Consider the following 16,927-nt stretch of genomic DNA (forward strand, 5'->3'; position numbering starts at 1 on the left):
ATTGTTCAGTTTCATGTCAGGTGTTTTTGGTTTTTTTTAGCACAGATTATAGTTGTCATGCCTAAGGACCTATATATATGTTGCATATAGATAAAGAAGCAGGAATAGAAGGGATGATTGTGGAAAGCAGCTAATTCATGGTTGGAGGGCAATTAATTCATTTAAGCTTGGGAATTCTGATGCGTGTACTTAGCCCATGAACCTTCAACCTCTGCTTTCAGTGGAGTCTGCAGATCAGCAGGCACGTTCAGATCTGATATCTCCATTGAAATAAATGGAACAGTCCATGCGTTGCACACAATAAACCCATTGAAATCAATGGACTTAAACAAGTCATGTCTTCTGATTCAGTCAGTCTACTTGAGTATTACTTAGTTGGATACAACCCCATGTGTGCAAATCAGGCGTACATCTTAGTTCTAGGATGGGGACCATATTTGTATTACTGCTTCCCTTCATTCCTTTGATCATTTTTAGACGGCAATTAATCTCTCATTCCTCCTGTTCAACATTATCTATGTGATATGGTTGCTTGTCATGATCCCTTGAGATCCACTACAAATTTAGATGGGGGCCGTGATCCATTTCAGTATGCCCAAGTGCTTACTGCATATACGCATCAGGATTTTTAAAAATTAAAATATCAAAAAGCAGCCTCTCCATACTACATCTGAAACTGCTTTTGAACACTGATTTTCAAAAGCAGCCTACCTGTTTGGGGTAGCACAGGGCTGGTCTGCTGTTTGAAGATAGGCCATCAAAAGCCCAGCTAGACATGCAAAGTAAACTGTGATGCATTTCTGCAAAGTCTTTCCCCCCCGCCCATTCTACTTTTCCCATTAGAGTTTAACCTATTTGAAGTAGCTGATGGCGGTACAGGAGATATGCAAGATGGAGGGGTGGTGGGTGGGAATAAATAAAATTTTCCAATATAAGAGGAACTGCTTTTTTTTTAAATAGAAGCCCTTTCCTTTCAGATTGTGAAGAAGAGCAGCCCCCCTTGTGGCTCCAGACTCTTATGGGTGCTTGCAGACAGGCCAGTGATTTCAGCATCCAAGGTGTCACTATTTCTTTAATAATGGACTTAGTGGGATTGACTCAGTCCGTTGCTTTTGTCACTGGAGAAAATCTGAATAGTGTGGAAGCGCCACAGCCTCTGAGTCCAAACCAAGGAAGAGTGGCTGTTGTGATCAGACCTCCTCTCACTCAAGGCAACCTCCGATACATGGCTGAAAAGACAGATTTTTTCAAGGTACAGTAAAACAGTCATACAGCTTCCGTAATGATAAAAATGTGCCAGGCCGAAGAACCTCTGCAACATTTATTTTCACTTTCTACAAAGCCTGATTAGTTGTTAGGTGGTGGTTTAAAGCAAGTTCTAGCTGGGAAAGTAAGCCAGCTTCATAACCTATGATTTGAAGTTGGCTTGTTCAGAAACTTTGAATTATTATTTTTTAATTGTATCTAGACAAGGTTATGTCCTTAAATTCTATTGATTTTTGGTAGGACCTTTGCAGAAGCTTGTCAAGTGGGGCACAGCTACTATGCTAGCATCCCAGCAGGTGGGTTGCTGTTGCATATTCATGAGGCAGCAGGGAGGGTGGCATGGTGCAAACACACCAGCGAGCCAGTCTGGTGCTCCTGCCAATGTGTTAGCACCACACTGACCTCCCTAATACCTCACCCTTCCACCTTCCAACAGTGATCTGCCTACTGGGAAACTAGCACAGCAGTTCTGTCCACCTGGTGACCCACTTCTGAACTTCAGAGGTACTTAATTTCTAAGTACTGCACCCAAACTTTGCACCTTACGAGACTGTTATCACTGCTTTGGATTAAATGAAACTTAATACATTGCTCTGAAACTCATTACTCACTACACTACTTGTTAAGCATTTTACCTACAATCCTGATAAGAGCATAAGAACAGCCTTCTGAATCAGGCCAATGGTCCATTTCGTCCAGCATCCTGTTCTCACAGTGGCCCTTTGGAAGCCTTCCAGCAGGACATGAGCGCAACAGCACCCTGTTGTTCCACCCCCACCCCTGTCAAAGTCCATTGCCTTCACTTTCCCAGTGTCTGACAGCCAGCTAGTTATAGGGCGCTTGGGAAACCCAGCACAAGGGGCTTTGCTGCTGCTGTGGCACCAAGCGGTTTGCAATGAAACTGCTGCTGAAACAAATGTTGTTACTGCATTTTACAGAAATTTCTTTCTGGGCCTTATAAAGGCTTGGACCCAAAAACTCATGGGTGGAACTCTGCTTGAACAGTGAGGCTTTTTCATGCTAACCTCCCTGTGCAACCCCCTGAAAAGCCACTTTTGAGGGGTAGAGGACCCTGTGGAAGAATATAGGATGTGTTGGGGGTGGAAGCAAGAGGATAGACTTGGCAGAAATCAGGGAAAACCTTGTAAAAGCAGAAGTGCCTTCCCATTGTAGAGGAGCACCTACATCACATTTAGATCTCAGTGTTTTTCTACTATTCCATCAGCTGGGCTACACCTAGGCATCTCCCCCCAGCTGTTCACTCTGATAAGACAGCTATAACTGTGTCTGTGTGTATTTCTCCTGTGTTCCTTTCCGAAGCATGTGGCATTAACACTATGGGACCAGCTGGGTGATGGAACTCCTCAACATCACCAGAAGAGTGTGGAGCTTTTTTTCCAGTTGCACAATCTAGTTCCGTCATCTAGCATTTGCGAGGATGTTATCAGTCAACAGTTGACCCACAGAGACAAGGTAAATATTGGCTCACATGTATTACGCTCTTTTGAGGTGCGCTAAATTTGGGAATTGAGGCAGTGAAACTATTTTAGAATCCTATATTATCATTGCAGATTATGCAGGTAAAATGCAAGACATGGGAGCCTCACGGTGGTGTTGGTGAGGAACAGTGCAATTCTTATGCAGGCAACCTTCCTTCCTAACAGTAGTGTCTTAATTAAAAATAATAATAAAATAAATAAAATAGTTCCTTCTTTCCAGTGTGGTTCTTTGCAACCAGGCTTGCTCTTCCTCTAATTTTGTTCAGATACTGTCTTTAGTCCAGCTTCTTGGATGGCACTAAATAAATAACAAATTTCAGACCGCTCTGCCCTCTTATTTCTGCATTCCTATTCTGATACTGTACTGAGGGAAAGGTACAAAAAGGAAAATTGTGAACCAAAAGCTAGCTTGTGATTTCATTTATGATTTAACCGCAGCAATCACTTGATTATACTGTTTCCATGTGTTCCGACTTTGCTCTGATTTAGATTTCCACTTCCCTCCATACTTCCTCCAGTGAATTGTTTAACCATGTTATCTGTCTGTTTATTCTGCAGAAAATCAGGACAGAAGCTCATGCCAAGTTTGCAGTGCTATGGCACCTCACCAGAGACCTCCATATTAACAAGTCCTCATCGTATGGTCGCTCATTTGACAGGTTGGTTGGATTCAAAGATAGTGCAAAAATATTCAGAGTTTAATTGTCTCTACGCAGGAAGAGCCATGTCGCTTTCTGACCTGGAAGGCAGCTCCTCTCCCAATTCCAAATGGAAAGATAGCCCAGGGAGACCTCTGTCATCTCTTAGACCTTTGCAGAGTCCTCCCATTATGCAGTAGATGAAGTGTCTGTCAAGTTGTTCAGCCAGGTTTCCCCAGCTGAAGAAACTACCGGCTGATGCCCATAGTTACAACCATTGTGGTTTTTATTTGGATTTTTTTCCCCATCCTCAGGTCCTTGTTTATCATGCTGGACAGCCTTAACAGTTTGGATGGTTCTACCTGGTCAGTCGGTCAGGCCTGGTTAAATCAAGTGCTCCAACGTCATGACATTGCAAGAGTCCTTGAACCTTTGCTTCTGTTGCTTCTCCACCCAAAAACTCAGCGCATTTCTGTCCAGAGAGTGCAGGCTGAATGTTACTGGAATAAACCATCTTGTTATCCTGAGGATGAAAATGAAAATAATTTTATGCAGAAATTTAACTGTGGTGATTGTAAGTACTGTGTTTAAAAACCCTAATTTCACATATCTGCCTTACTAATATGCCTCTACAATACTCCGTAATACAGACAATGACCATTTTGTGCACGTTCAAGGCGGGCTTACATACGCTCCGCCGTCTCGTGCGATGACCCAGAACGCAACCCCCAAGCAAATCGGGGATTGCCTGCACTTCCATGTCATATCACAAATGGAATATATCCATGAATTAGTAGCTGGGCCAATGCTGCGCATGCCATTACTGATCCTGGAGAGGATGGCGTGGAGTCTAGAATGGTATGAAAGGAAAATGGAGTGCTCTGGTAGTATTCTGTCCTGATACCATTTTCTTGAAGCATCTCAATTTAGACATCATACAGTGGTACCTCGGGTTACATACGCTTCAGGTTACAGATTCCGCTAACCCAGAAATAGTACCTCAGGTTAAGAACTTTGCTTCAGAATGAGAACAGAAATTGTGCTCCAGCGGCGCGGCAGCAGCAGGAGGCCCCATTAGCTAAAGTGCTTCAGGTTAAGAACAGTTTCAGGTTAAGAACGGACCTCCGGAACGAATTAAGTACTTAACCCGAGGTACCACTGTATTGGTTTAGAAGGGACTCGCCAATAATGGTAACAATGCCACAAACTGAAGCAGATACTGTCTTTGCTAAACATTATTTCTTTCCTATTTTGTGGACTGTCATCTAGTCTAAGAGTCTTAACTTGTTATTGGATTTAATGGATTATTGATAAGCTTGTTTATCAAGAGGAATTTAGTCCAAGTATATATGTTATGAACTGGGAAGTTATTCAGTTACATTTATGATAGATTATTGATGATCTGGTCATCAGGTTATAATTTCTGTGTTTTACTAAACCAACCCTTTAAAAATTAATTCTGGTATGGATTGTTTTCTGTTTATTACTCTTCCACAATGCACTGCTGCACAATGTAATTTATTCTCTAACTTAATGTGGAATTCTTGACATGCCAGATGAGGACCTAATTAAACCATAAACCAAGCACAATGTTTTTATATTCCCCCCCCCCCATATTTTATCTTCTGCTTTTTTGATCAATTACTGATGTCAAAGTCCAATAGCAACATTTAATCAGAGGTCAAATGCTTTGCTTTGCAGATTTAGAACATTTTTTAAAATACGCATTGAGTGCTTTTTGTACTTCTGTTAGTAATTGCTCATATTTGCAACACAGGTGGGCCCTGATCCAGAGCTCTGTTGGGTCTGTAAACCCATCTACAGAGCATTTAGACTTAACTGAGGGATTGCTACCTAAACGTAATTTATACAGCCTCTGAATAGGACTCTTGTATATTAACTTGTAAACGATCAGAGTGAACCGTCTGTAAAGCTGCTTTAGCAAGGAAGGAATGTTACGTGATTTAGGGAACTAATTGTTCAGTGTCTGTAGAAAAACATCACATCTAAATTCCCTTTTTCTTTTAAGCATTTGCCCACATGCCGGTAAGTCAGGAACAAGACATTACTGCTAAAGAGAACAATGAGAAGCAACTTGCCATGGATGAAATGGAGAACTTCAGTCTTACAGTCAACCCATTAAGTGACAGGATCTCCCTACTGAGTACCAGCAGTGAAACTCTTCCTATGGTTGCATCTGATTTTGATCTTCCCGACCATCAGATAGAAATAATGCAGAGTTCTGACTCTGGTTGTTCCCAGTCATCTGCTGGGGATAACCTAAGCTTTGAGGCAGAAGCTGAAAGCCTGATGGCAACAGACAGTTCTCAGCATTTGAGGGGAGATTCGCCGGATGAAATTGTCCAGCAGGTGGTCACTGACTTGATATGCAAGGTTGTCAGCGGGCTTGGAGAAGATACCGAACCAGGTAAGCATTACCTGTATTCAGAAGATGCCTCCACTAAGCTAAATGCTTTGGATCCCTCCGAAGAGGCTGCTAAAACTGAAGACCCAAACATTCAAGACAGCCAGAGCAGTTTGCTTAGCAACGACAGTTCTCAATTGCTATCTGCCTCGACCGAGACGGGACTGGACAGCATTTCTAACGAAATCTCCAGAAACAATTCCTCCCCTTGCATCTCAGTGAGCGAGCAGAGTCTCTGTGACCCGATTTCCGCGTCAGCAGAAACCAAGTCTAGGCAGAGAAGTCACAGCAGCATCCAGTTCAGCTTTAAAGGGAAATTCCCTGAAAAAACATCGGAGAAAGAAACCATCGTGAAAGAGTCCGGTAAGCAGCCGGGAGCAAAGCCCAAAGTCAAAATCGCCAAGAGGAAAGACGACGAGAAGAAGAAGGCGCAAGCCGAGAAGCTTAAACAAACCAGTGTTTTCTTCACCGATGGCCTCGACTTGGAAAATTGGTACAGCTGCGGAGAGGGAGAGATCTCAGAAATCGAGAGTGACGCAGGGTCACCAGGAATGCGAAAGTCGCCCCACTTTAATATCCATCCTTTATACCAGCATGTGCTGTTGTACCTTCAGGTGTATGACTCCTCAAGGACTCTCTATGCTTTCTCTGCCATTAAAGCCATCTTGAAAACAAACCCTTCCGCTTTTGTGAATGCCATCTCCACCACCAGCGTCAACAATGCCTATACCCCACAGCTGTCCTTACTTCAGAATCTTTTGGCCAGACATCGCATATCGGTTATGGGCAAAGACTTCTACAGCCATATCCCAGTGGACTCGAACCATAATTTCCGTAGCTCCATGTACATAGAGATCCTCATTTCTCTGTGCTTGTACTACATGCGGAGCCACTATCCAACCCACGTGAAAGTCTCCCCGCAAGACCTGATAGGGAACCGCAACATGCAGATGATGAGCATTGAGATTTTGACCCTTCTCTTTGCCGAGCTGGCCAAAGTGGTGGAGAGTTCCACGAAGGGCTTTCCCAGCTTCATCTCGGACATGCTGTCCAAATGCAAGGTGCAGAAAGTGGTTCTGCACTGTTTGCTCTCCTCCATCTTCAGCGCCCAGAAGTGGCACAGCGAGAAGGTCGCTGGGAAAAATATGGTGGCCATTGAGGAAGGCTACTCTGAAGACAGCCTCATCAATTTCTCCGAGGACGAGCTGGACAACGGCAGCACCCTGCAGTCGCAGCTCTTGAAAGTCCTCCAGCGGCTCATTGTCCTGGAGCACAGAGTGATGACTGTGCCCGAGGAGAATGAGGCAGGCTTTGACTTTGTCGTGACGGACTTGGAGCACATCAACCCCCAGCAGCCAATGACTTCCCTTCAGTATTTGCACTCTCAGCCAATCACCTCCCAAGGCATGTTTCTCTGTGCCGTGATAAGAGCGTTGCACCAGCACTGTGCCTGTAAAATGCATCCCCAGTGGATAGGACTCATTACTGCTTCCCTGCCTTACATGGGGAAGGTGCTCCAAAGAGTGGTGGTTTCTGTGACCCTCCAGCTTTGCCGGAACCTGGACAACCTGATTCAGCAGTACAGATACGAAACAGGATTATCCAGCAGCAGGTATATGTCTCTCTTTCTCTTGGCCATCTTAAAAATGTTAATTTGTTCCCTTCAAAATTGCAACGAATTCAATGTTGTGTTTTAGGCCCCTTTGGATGGCATCAGTTACTCCACCGGATATGATGCTCACTCTGCTGGAAGGCATTACAACTGTCATTCACTATTGCTTGCTGGATCCAACGGCACAGTATCATCAGGTAAGCATGTTCAAGGATTTGACCGTGTCTTTGTCTATGCATGTCTTTTAACTGTAACATTTATTTTTGTCATTTGAGAGGGAGGAAACCATTATTGAATTGACTATACCTCTAGATCAGGGTTTCCCAAACCTGGGTCTCCAGCTGTTTTTGGACTGCAGTTCCCATCATTCCTGACCACTGGTCCTGCTAGCTAGGGATGATGGGAGTTGTAGTCCAAAACCAACTGGAAACCTAAGTTTAGGAAACCCTGCTATAGATCCTTTGCTTATGAGAACAGTTTAGGAGCCCATAATTTGCTGTGTTCTGTAGTGGCACCCAATAAGTCTGCACATTGCATGGTTTCCTTACAACTCATGTGCATTGGGTTGGTTTAACAGCAGTGCTAATTCAGGGTACAGCCCTTAGGGCCAGCCCAAGACATTTGCTTCTTGATGTAGAGCAGGACCTGATGTAGAGCCCACCTGAGGACGAGGAATATAGTCAAGTTATTTTGGCACCTGAGGCTGAAAGTGACACAAGCATCTTTCCATCCCTGGAAATAAAAACGCTATAATAATAAATGAAATGAATGCCAATTTACTACCCCTTTTTGATGTGCAGATGCTTAATGATAGGGTCGGCCCTAGTATACCCACTGCCATGAAGCATAGGAAACTATTAGTGTTATGCCTATATTTTAAAGTTCTAAGCCTTCGACTCAGTGCTGACATAATGCTAAGAGGGAGAGGAGAGACCCAAAGTGAGAAAAGGCAGAATTGTACATGCGTGGAGGAGGTAGACACTTTCCTGTATCACTGAGCGTAATTGATATATTTTGCGCTTCTTTGTTGGTACCAGCTTCTGGTGACTGTAGACCAAAAGCATATGCTAGAAGCACGCAGTGGGATCTTGTCTATCCTTCACATGATCATGTCATCTGTGACTCTTCTGTGGAGCATCCTGCACCAGGCAGACTCTTCAGAGAAAACAGCTGCTGCAGCTGCTGCATCCATTACAACCATTAATCTTGGATCAACAAAGGTCAGAAGAACATGAATGGTCCTGTGTGTGTCTGCGTACTGTGTGTATGACTTTGTCAGACTAGATTAAGTTGTGTCTGTTCGAATGTAACCTACAAAGTGTTTAGTAAATCACCAACACGGAACCTAAAGAACCACCAGCAACCCTGCAGGTTAACAGAGGGCAAACTCTGACTCCAAGTTCCTCTTAAAATTCTCCCATATCCAGCCTTAGCCACTGATACCAAACATCCACAGAATTTATTCTACTTCTGTTTGCAATGGGAATGTATCCCTTGCAAGCCCCATTTCATTATCATATCATCACCATCACTTACATTCTCCAATGATAATATTTATTCAGGAATTGAATAAGCTGAGGGGAATTCTGTTATGATAGAAGCTACAAATGAAGAAACAAATTCTTTATTTGTTAATAGCATTTCAACATGAAAGATCTAGCCCAGGTGTCAGCAGGGGGCCGGTCCACTGTCCCTCAGACCTTGTGGGGGGCCGGACTATATTTGGGGGGGGGGTATGAACAAATTCCTATGCCCCACAAATAACCCAGAGATGCATTTTAAACAAAAGGACACATTCTACTCATGTAAAAACACGCTGATTCCCGGACCGTCCACAGGTTGGATTTAGAAGGTGATTGGGCCGGATCTGGCCCCCGGGCCTTAGTTTGCCTACCCAAGATCTAGCCCATTACTCTCTTTTTTTGTTAACACTTGCTTTTGTTAACACTTCAAACAAACCAGCACTAACTTCCCTCAAAAAATTCGTACTGCTTAGCTGTTCCTACAGAAAATAATCCAAGGGTGTCTCTTTGTATCATATGTAAGCATCCTATTTTCTGTTGGTTCATAGGCAGGGCATTGCCCCACCATATATTCAGCTGTAGTTCTTTCAGTTTCTAGGTGATTGTAACATATATTAAGTTTTCAGGTACTTACTTTCATATGTGGTGGTCATGTGAGAAGATATAGGAATTCTGTATAAATGAATATACGAAATGAGACTTGTCCGATGCTAGACTTAGATCTCAGGATGGTATTATCATCCATATTTGATGACAGAAGTCAAAATGTTACAAATAAGATCTTACTTAAATTAAGCAGCATGTTTGACAATAGCTTGAAGATAGATTTAGGTGACAACGATTTCTCTGAATGGCACCAACAAACTTGACAGTTGAATTGATTGAAAAACTGACACAGATTGTGATAGACAGGAACAGTTTATAACAGGCAAAAGAAATGTTTCAAGTAGTGCGATTTCTCTTTTTTAAATACTTAACAAACGAGCATATCTGGCAACCACCGGTCACATGCAGCCTCCAGTGGAATGACTGTGTAAGATCACACAGTAAACAAAAAGGGAGAATTCTAGTCATGAGTAAAGAAGAAAACATGCTTTACAGTAAAACAGATACAACTAGTGCTCTTAACTAAATGTTGCTTGTCATGTTATACTTTGTTTTGTTTGAGGAACAAAAGCAAATTTAAAAAAACAAAACCCCACTAAGTTTAAGGAATTATTTAAGTTATACTTCCATATCTTTGCAGGCCAGGTGGACAATAGCAAAATACTCTGGGTGCATAGCTTGATAATGAGGATGGTCTTTAAATTTCAGAACCTGAGGCAGCAGATTCTTGAATTGCTGGGCCCCATCTCAATGAATCACGGCGTTCATTTTATGGCAGCTATTGCATTTGTGTGGAATGAAAGGAGGCAACACAAAAACACTTCAAGGACTAAGGTATGTTAAGTAATGCAGCCATTTGAAAATAATTCCCATCTTCTTTTCAAATGGGTTAAAATATTAAGGTCCAGATTGAGGTTCTTGGGGGCCAGGTGCTTTGCATGCCTGGGAAGGCAAGTGGGGAGCTTGTCAGTCAGCCCAGTAAGTTTCATTGATCAGATGTCCTAGAGGAGGGGAGGGGTATCTTTTTCAGCCTAAACGCCACTTTCTCTTGTAGCTAACTATCTGGGAACCCCATGCCAGAGGTGGGTGGAGCCAATGCAAAATGGAGGTGCAGTCCATGGAAAATTGTGCAGGGCCACATAATACGACCCATGTAATTTTGAAACTGTCAGGACTTCAGTGCTGGACTCAATAGCAATGTATAATACTTTTTAGGTCATTCCTACAGCTAGTGAAGAACAGCTTCTGTTAGTGGAGCTGGTTCGTTCTATCAGCGTTATGAGAACTGAGACTGTTATGCAAACAGTGAAAGAAGTCTTGAAGCAACCACCAGCAATAGCCAAGGACAAGGTATGGAAAGAACTTAAGCTTGCATTTTCCAACAAAAGAAGTTGGTGTTAGGATGGCTAGGCTGTGTTTGACAAACATTAAAGGTAAAGGACTCTTGGTAGTTAAGTCCAGCCACAGACTACTCTGGGGTTGCGGCGCTCATCTCGCTTTACAGGCCGAGGGAGCTGGCGTTTGTGACTGTAAAACGAACAAACATACATATCCAATGCATTCAATTAAAACAGGTGAAATGTGTTGGATTGCTTCTTTATGGGTAACTAAATTAATCAGTTTGCTTTGATTACTGTAATAGCTCACGCTAGATAGTTGTGGACACAACCTCATTTAATTTTGGAAATGAAAATGGATGGCAGTTCTGAGCCTAAAAGATAAATGGAGTTGACTTACTTAAGCCCATTGATTGCAGCAGGTTTACTCAGAATATAACATACCTGGGTGCAACCCTTTGATAGGAACATTATTTCCAGCTTCCAGTAAAAAAGTTGGTGGCTCTAAATTTCCCCATTCTGCACCCCCCCTCCTAGTTCTCAAATGCCAGGAACAATGGTAACGTGAAATGGGCTGAGTTCCAAACCTACCTCTCCTTATCATAGATTACCGCAACTGGCATTCCAAGCTCCAGTTAAGCTTAGAAACCAAGGAAATATATTTAGGGAAAAACCTTAAGAAAGACTGTATGTAGCACTCTGTCAAGCAATCACTGCTTGTTAAATTGAGCAAGGTTTACTTTATTATTTTGATTCCTGGCTTTTGATGCACTTTGGTGGCCTTGAAAAAAAATATAACCGTTCTCTTTTAATACTTTGCTTCTAAATCTTTCTAGAAGCACCTTTCATTGGAAGTCTGCATGCTGCAGTTTTTCTTTGCGTACATTCAGAGGTAAGACAGTGAGTGGTTATGGGGACTTTTCTTTTCTCCTGTGTCACCAGATGAGATGTTTGCTGTGTGAGGGCATGCTTTGTGCAGTGGTTCCATTCAGTTTTTTAAAGCAGGTTTTGAGAACTTAAGGTTAAAAGTGTCAGAAGAGAAGCTGGAACCTAATTCCAGCTTTTGGGAAATTAGCCTCTTTCTCAAGTTGGAAAATCTGCAGGATTATTTTCTGGTGTCACAGTTCCTCTAGAGCTTTTTTATCTTACCTGTTGGGTCGTTCACTGAGTTTCAGTGTTTATCCCATTTGTTTGACACTAGGCTGCAGTGTGAAGAAGTACTCTAATGGCCTTTGGAAACCCATAAGACCACCTCTTTTTTTTTCCCTTGCAGAATCCCAGTGTCCAATGTAGTCGACAGCTGGGCCTCATTATTGCTTCTTCTGAAGGATTCCATACAACTTGGCCTTCCAGCTCCGGGGCAATTTCTCATACTTGGGTGAGCTATTTTGTCTGCATGAGCACCATCAGTTTTTCCTACTGAGGAATGCCAAGATCATTTTTCAGAGACCTTAAAACATTCTTGATGAGTGATAGGGAGTACCCATGATGATTTTAAGAGAGAAGTTTATCTCTTGCATTTGGGGGACATGTTGCTACCTCACATTTGGAGAGGTGGCTTGGCCTTCGCAAGCAAGGCTGAAATCCAGCAAATGTCATGTGTAACCCAACCCCTGTAACTGGCTCTAAAAAAGAACCATCAGCACAGCTTTACGTAGGTGACAGCGAGCAAGCCTTGACTGCACCACAGTAATTTATTGGGGCCTCGTTCAGTTCAGATCCCATGAATTTGAATGTGAGAGTTAAACATGTACTTAAAGCGCTCTCAACATCGGAACGGGGAAGGAAATCCAGAACGGTGCAAGCCCAATGCACAATGTGTTATGAACCAGAGCTCTTTTATAGAGGATCATTTTCTATCAGAAGATGACAACCTTTTTCAAACAGCATGTGGGCATGAGAGGGCTCTGATCAGAATTAACAAACCTTGACTTGTCTTTTGATTAAAATTATTCTTATTAATATGAAACATGGCTCAAAAACACCAAGCCTGCACCATTTTGGACCACCACTGCCCATTTTGGTGTGTGTCATGTAGAGATGACCTAAAAATCTGCATGAATCTGCTAAAATATCATTTTGTTGTAATCCAAAACTTTGTTATCCCAGACCTAAACCCTTGTGTCAGCTTGCCTCGTCCATAATATCACCATAACCTCATGCAACCCCTGTGTTGTTTTGATGCATTTGGTATATTAGGTGATAACTCCACATATTTTGTTTCAATGCGTTGATAACCACAGCGTCAGTATACATTGCTGTGGAAAGTATCAACAGTCACTTGTTTTATCATTTGGATAAATACACAGAGCGAAATCCCAACTGCTACATAAGGATCTTCTGCTTAGTAACTGGATCTCCCGGGAGGGCTTCCCTTTCCTCTTCAAACAATCTCCCTTCACCTGCCCCGCCACTTGCCACCGCAAAGCCTCTTTCCAAAATTGGGTGACCTTTTGGAGTTGCTTCCAATGTAACGAGAGATGCAATCAACGTGGGAAATTAGGCTCCTCCTTCTTTGCATGTAGATAGTCTTGAGCATCTTTGCATTTCTGCAGTTGTTGTCCCCTTGGTTTAAATATTTGGTCCATCTGTTTTATTCAAGCCTTCATATGAAAGTTTGCTTCTTCTTTTTTTTTAAAGCGTTTTAAATGAGTTTATAATGAAAAACCCAAATCTGGATAATAAGAAAGACCAGCGAGATCTTCAGGTAAGAAATTTATGTCCTTGGTTACTTCTGAGTACAAATGTGTTTTTTAAAAATAAAAGAAAAGAAAAGCACCTTTGTAATTGAAATATTTTGTTGTGTAGTACACCGAAGCTGGGTTTTACCAGGGTTGCTTCCCAATACTTTAGAAGGGATACATTCTTTAGAAGACATCACTTTAATTATTGAGCTAGTAAAAAAAATGCTCTCTGATTTCGGTCAGATTTTTGTACACTTAATTTCTAGGAAATGTGTGCTGTGAGTTCCATGTTTAACATGTGAACCTTGAATCTGATGGTGTTGTTGCTTAGATGTGCCATGTTTTGCTGTCTGAAGTGAACCAGCAAATGAGGCCACCTCAGCTGTTTCTGGATTACCTTTGGCCAGTCACTACTTATGGGGAGCTGATCTGACACCCGCTTGTCTGTTGCCACGCTGGCTGTTTATCCTCATCTGATAGGCCCCTCCCATTGTCACTCTCTTCATTCTCCCAATCTGCTGCACAATCCTGACACATCAATGCATCAGGATCCTTTTGCATGTTCCCATTGCACAGGTTTCCTCGAGGGGGCGGGTTTGACACTTTTAATCCTTGCACCATTGACGTTTGTATAAACACTAAGCGCTCTGAATGCCACTGATCAAGTGACCCCTTGCGCCGCGGCACCGCCTTAGGCATGCTATCCATCACCCTCATGCAGAAATCGATCGTGCAAGAAAAATCAATTACTATTTCTCTTTATGCACAAGACTCTTTTCATCATCTTGCATTTCTTCCCCTTGCCTCTTTCAGGATGTAACCCACAAAATAGTGGATGCCATTGGAGCCATCGCTGGCTCGTCCCTGGAACAGACTACGTGGCTAAGGCGCAATTTGGAGGTTAAACCATCCCCCAAGATCATGGTTGATGGAAACAATTTGGAGTCTGACGTTGAAGGTGATTTCCTACCCCCTCCCTTCCCACGCCCAGCGTATTTAATCAGTATCCCAAATTGCTTCTGTTGATGATAACAGTAGAGCAGAGATGGGGAAACACTTTCGGCCTGAGGGGCTTATTCTAACATAACCATAACAGGGCTGTTTTGTGCAAGCCACAGCCACCTGTCCGTCATCTGAGGGACAGGTGAGCCTGACTTCTCCAAAACAGACTGATAGGCCTAATGAGGCATGCGTCTTGTCCATGCCCCACTGCTGCAGTAGAGCATGGCTCCTGCTATTTAAATTCATTTTACCTCTAGCTGAGGGCTGCAAACCTCTCTACCTGTGTATCCCTAGCTAGTTAAGAAACCGTGTCCTATATCTGTTTGTCCAATCCAGCAACCAGGCTAATGGTCACACAGACCTTTAAAAAAATCCCTTTGAATGGCATTTGCAGGCAGTTTTTATTGAAACCATTTTTTGGGGGTGCATTTTAAAGATTTATGATGCCAGCTGACTGACAGGTGACTGAACCACCTACCTGTCCAATGTGGTCTGCAGGGCATGTGCAGATCAGGATCTTCACCTGCTGAGCTAAGGTTCCTTGTCCCTTGTTTATGGTTTAGGATTATACCTTATCTCCCATTCTGCCCTCCGGTTGGGGCCACTGCCGCATCTGCAACCCTGCTGCTTGTGGCCACATTAGAAGGTAGGGTGAGAGCAGGATAAATTCCCCCAATTGATACCGTCTTGGGATCTCACTTGCATGTTTGGCAGTCAGCTGTTGGTCTAGGAGAGTTGGGTAGAGGAACACCTCTGCTCATTCCAAACCCACCCCAGCCTGACAGAGTTTGGATTGCTCTGTCTGTGTTGCATATGAACACAGCCTATGTAAACAGTATTTCTCTTTGGTTTTATAATGATTCTTTATTTTAATAGAACCACAAGCATCCATTCTATGCAAAATAATTAAGACAACTTGTTGAGATTTTAGCTCAGCTTAATATCACAGGATTTTGCAGGATTTAAAATATCAATAGTTGAATGCAGATATATTTAGTCAAATTTCAGGTGGGAAAAGGGAAACTGGTGGGATTTTATCTCGCAGCATGCATCCCAGGCTAACTTGTTTGATGCACTGCATATTTAAAGACCTGTGGCTTCTTTTAAAATGGCTTGACAGATATTGACACATGGATTCATGTCTTCATTTTTTGTTCCCCACCCCCTCAAAAAATATAATGTTCAGATATGTTGTCTCCAGCTTTGGAAACCTCAAGCATAACTCCATCCGTTTATAGTGTCCATGCCTTAACGCTGCTGTCAGAAGTAAGTTTCCCCTCTTTTTAGCAGACTTTAAGATATTTGTTTGTATATAAATATAAGAGTTAACACAGAAAAGAACAGAGCATTATTTCACCACACTTGCACTTCTGGAATTTTGGTAAAAAGGACCCCTGACCATTAGGTCCAGTCGTGGCCGACTCTGGGGTTGCGGTGCTCATCTCACTTTATTGGCTGAGGGAGCCGGTGTACAGCTTCCAGGTCATGTGGCCAGCATGACTAAGCCACTTCTGGTGAACCAGAGCAGTGCACGGAGATGCCATTTACCTTCCCACTGGAGCGATACCTATTTATCTACTTGCACTTTGACGTGCTTTCGAACTGCTAGGTTGGCAGGAGCAGGGACTGAGCAATGGGAGCTCACCCCGTCACGGGGATTCGAACCGCCAACCTTCTGATTGGCAAGTCCTAGGCTCAGTGGTTTAGACCACAGTGCCACCCGCGTCCCTTGGAATTTTGGTAGCAGGTGAATATTCAGATGTGCAAGAAAGCACATATTTTTGAGCAGCGAGAAACCTGGTGGGCCACACCTGGCCCCTGGACCTGAGGTTCCTCACACCTGCACTAGTGAAAGGCAAGGAACCTGATTTTCAATTAACTATCCAGGGCAGGCTCTGGTGCTTCCCAAAAGCTTCTCCTTAGGTTTCGGGGTTCTTTTGGAGCAGTATGGGATATAGCATAGGTGGCTGCAGTTGGTAGGAGGGATTAGTGAAAGTGGCGTGCCGCCTTAGGCTAACAGAAGGGCTTTTGCTAGCACAAAGCTACCATTCAAATCAGTGGGACTGAATTTTGTTGTGGCTAATTTAAGTCCCGTTGGTATTAATGGGCCTACTATAAGCATGACTTAAGATTGCAATCCTAACCCCACTTACCTGGGAGTAAGCACCATTGAGTTCAATAGAACTTACTTTTGAGAAGACATGTTAGGATTGCCTTGCAAATCTTCATCCACGCCCATGTCTCTGGAAATAGTAGAGAAGGGAATTGTCCATGCATGTGTTTTGGGGTATATTTTCCCCCTTTTAGCAGGAACAAAATTGTGCTGAAAGATAAT

At 43.0% G+C, this 16,927-nt stretch overlaps 1 protein-coding gene across 7 annotated transcripts in view; it reads left to right on the forward strand.

The window, feature by feature from the left end:
* The window catches only part of DOP1A (DOP1 leucine zipper like protein A), a 53,463-nt gene that overhangs the window by 27,664 nt on the left and 8,872 nt on the right, over positions 1-16,927 (forward strand). For all 7 annotated transcript variants that reach the window (XM_083608221.1, XM_083608219.1, XM_083608218.1 and 4 more), the window contains 14 exons: positions 978-1,252; positions 2,587-2,739; positions 3,324-3,424; positions 3,718-3,977; positions 5,433-7,440; positions 7,526-7,637; positions 8,478-8,660; positions 10,278-10,403; positions 10,785-10,919; positions 11,743-11,798; positions 12,180-12,284; positions 13,547-13,613; positions 14,404-14,548; positions 15,779-15,858. In XM_083608221.1, the coding sequence (XP_083464347.1) occupies positions 978-1,252; positions 2,587-2,739; positions 3,324-3,424; positions 3,718-3,977; positions 5,433-7,440; positions 7,526-7,637; positions 8,478-8,660; positions 10,278-10,403; positions 10,785-10,919; positions 11,743-11,798; positions 12,180-12,284; positions 13,547-13,613; positions 14,404-14,548; positions 15,779-15,858 (3,806 nt within the window). The remainder of the gene's footprint in view (positions 1-977; positions 1,253-2,586; positions 2,740-3,323; positions 3,425-3,717; positions 3,978-5,432; positions 7,441-7,525; positions 7,638-8,477; positions 8,661-10,277; positions 10,404-10,784; positions 10,920-11,742; positions 11,799-12,179; positions 12,285-13,546; positions 13,614-14,403; positions 14,549-15,778; positions 15,859-16,927) is intronic.

This window comes from Podarcis filfolensis, assembly GCF_964270895.1.
Source record: "Podarcis filfolensis genome assembly, chromosome: 3".
In the NCBI taxonomy this organism is placed as follows: domain Eukaryota; kingdom Metazoa; phylum Chordata; class Lepidosauria; order Squamata; family Lacertidae; genus Podarcis; species Podarcis filfolensis.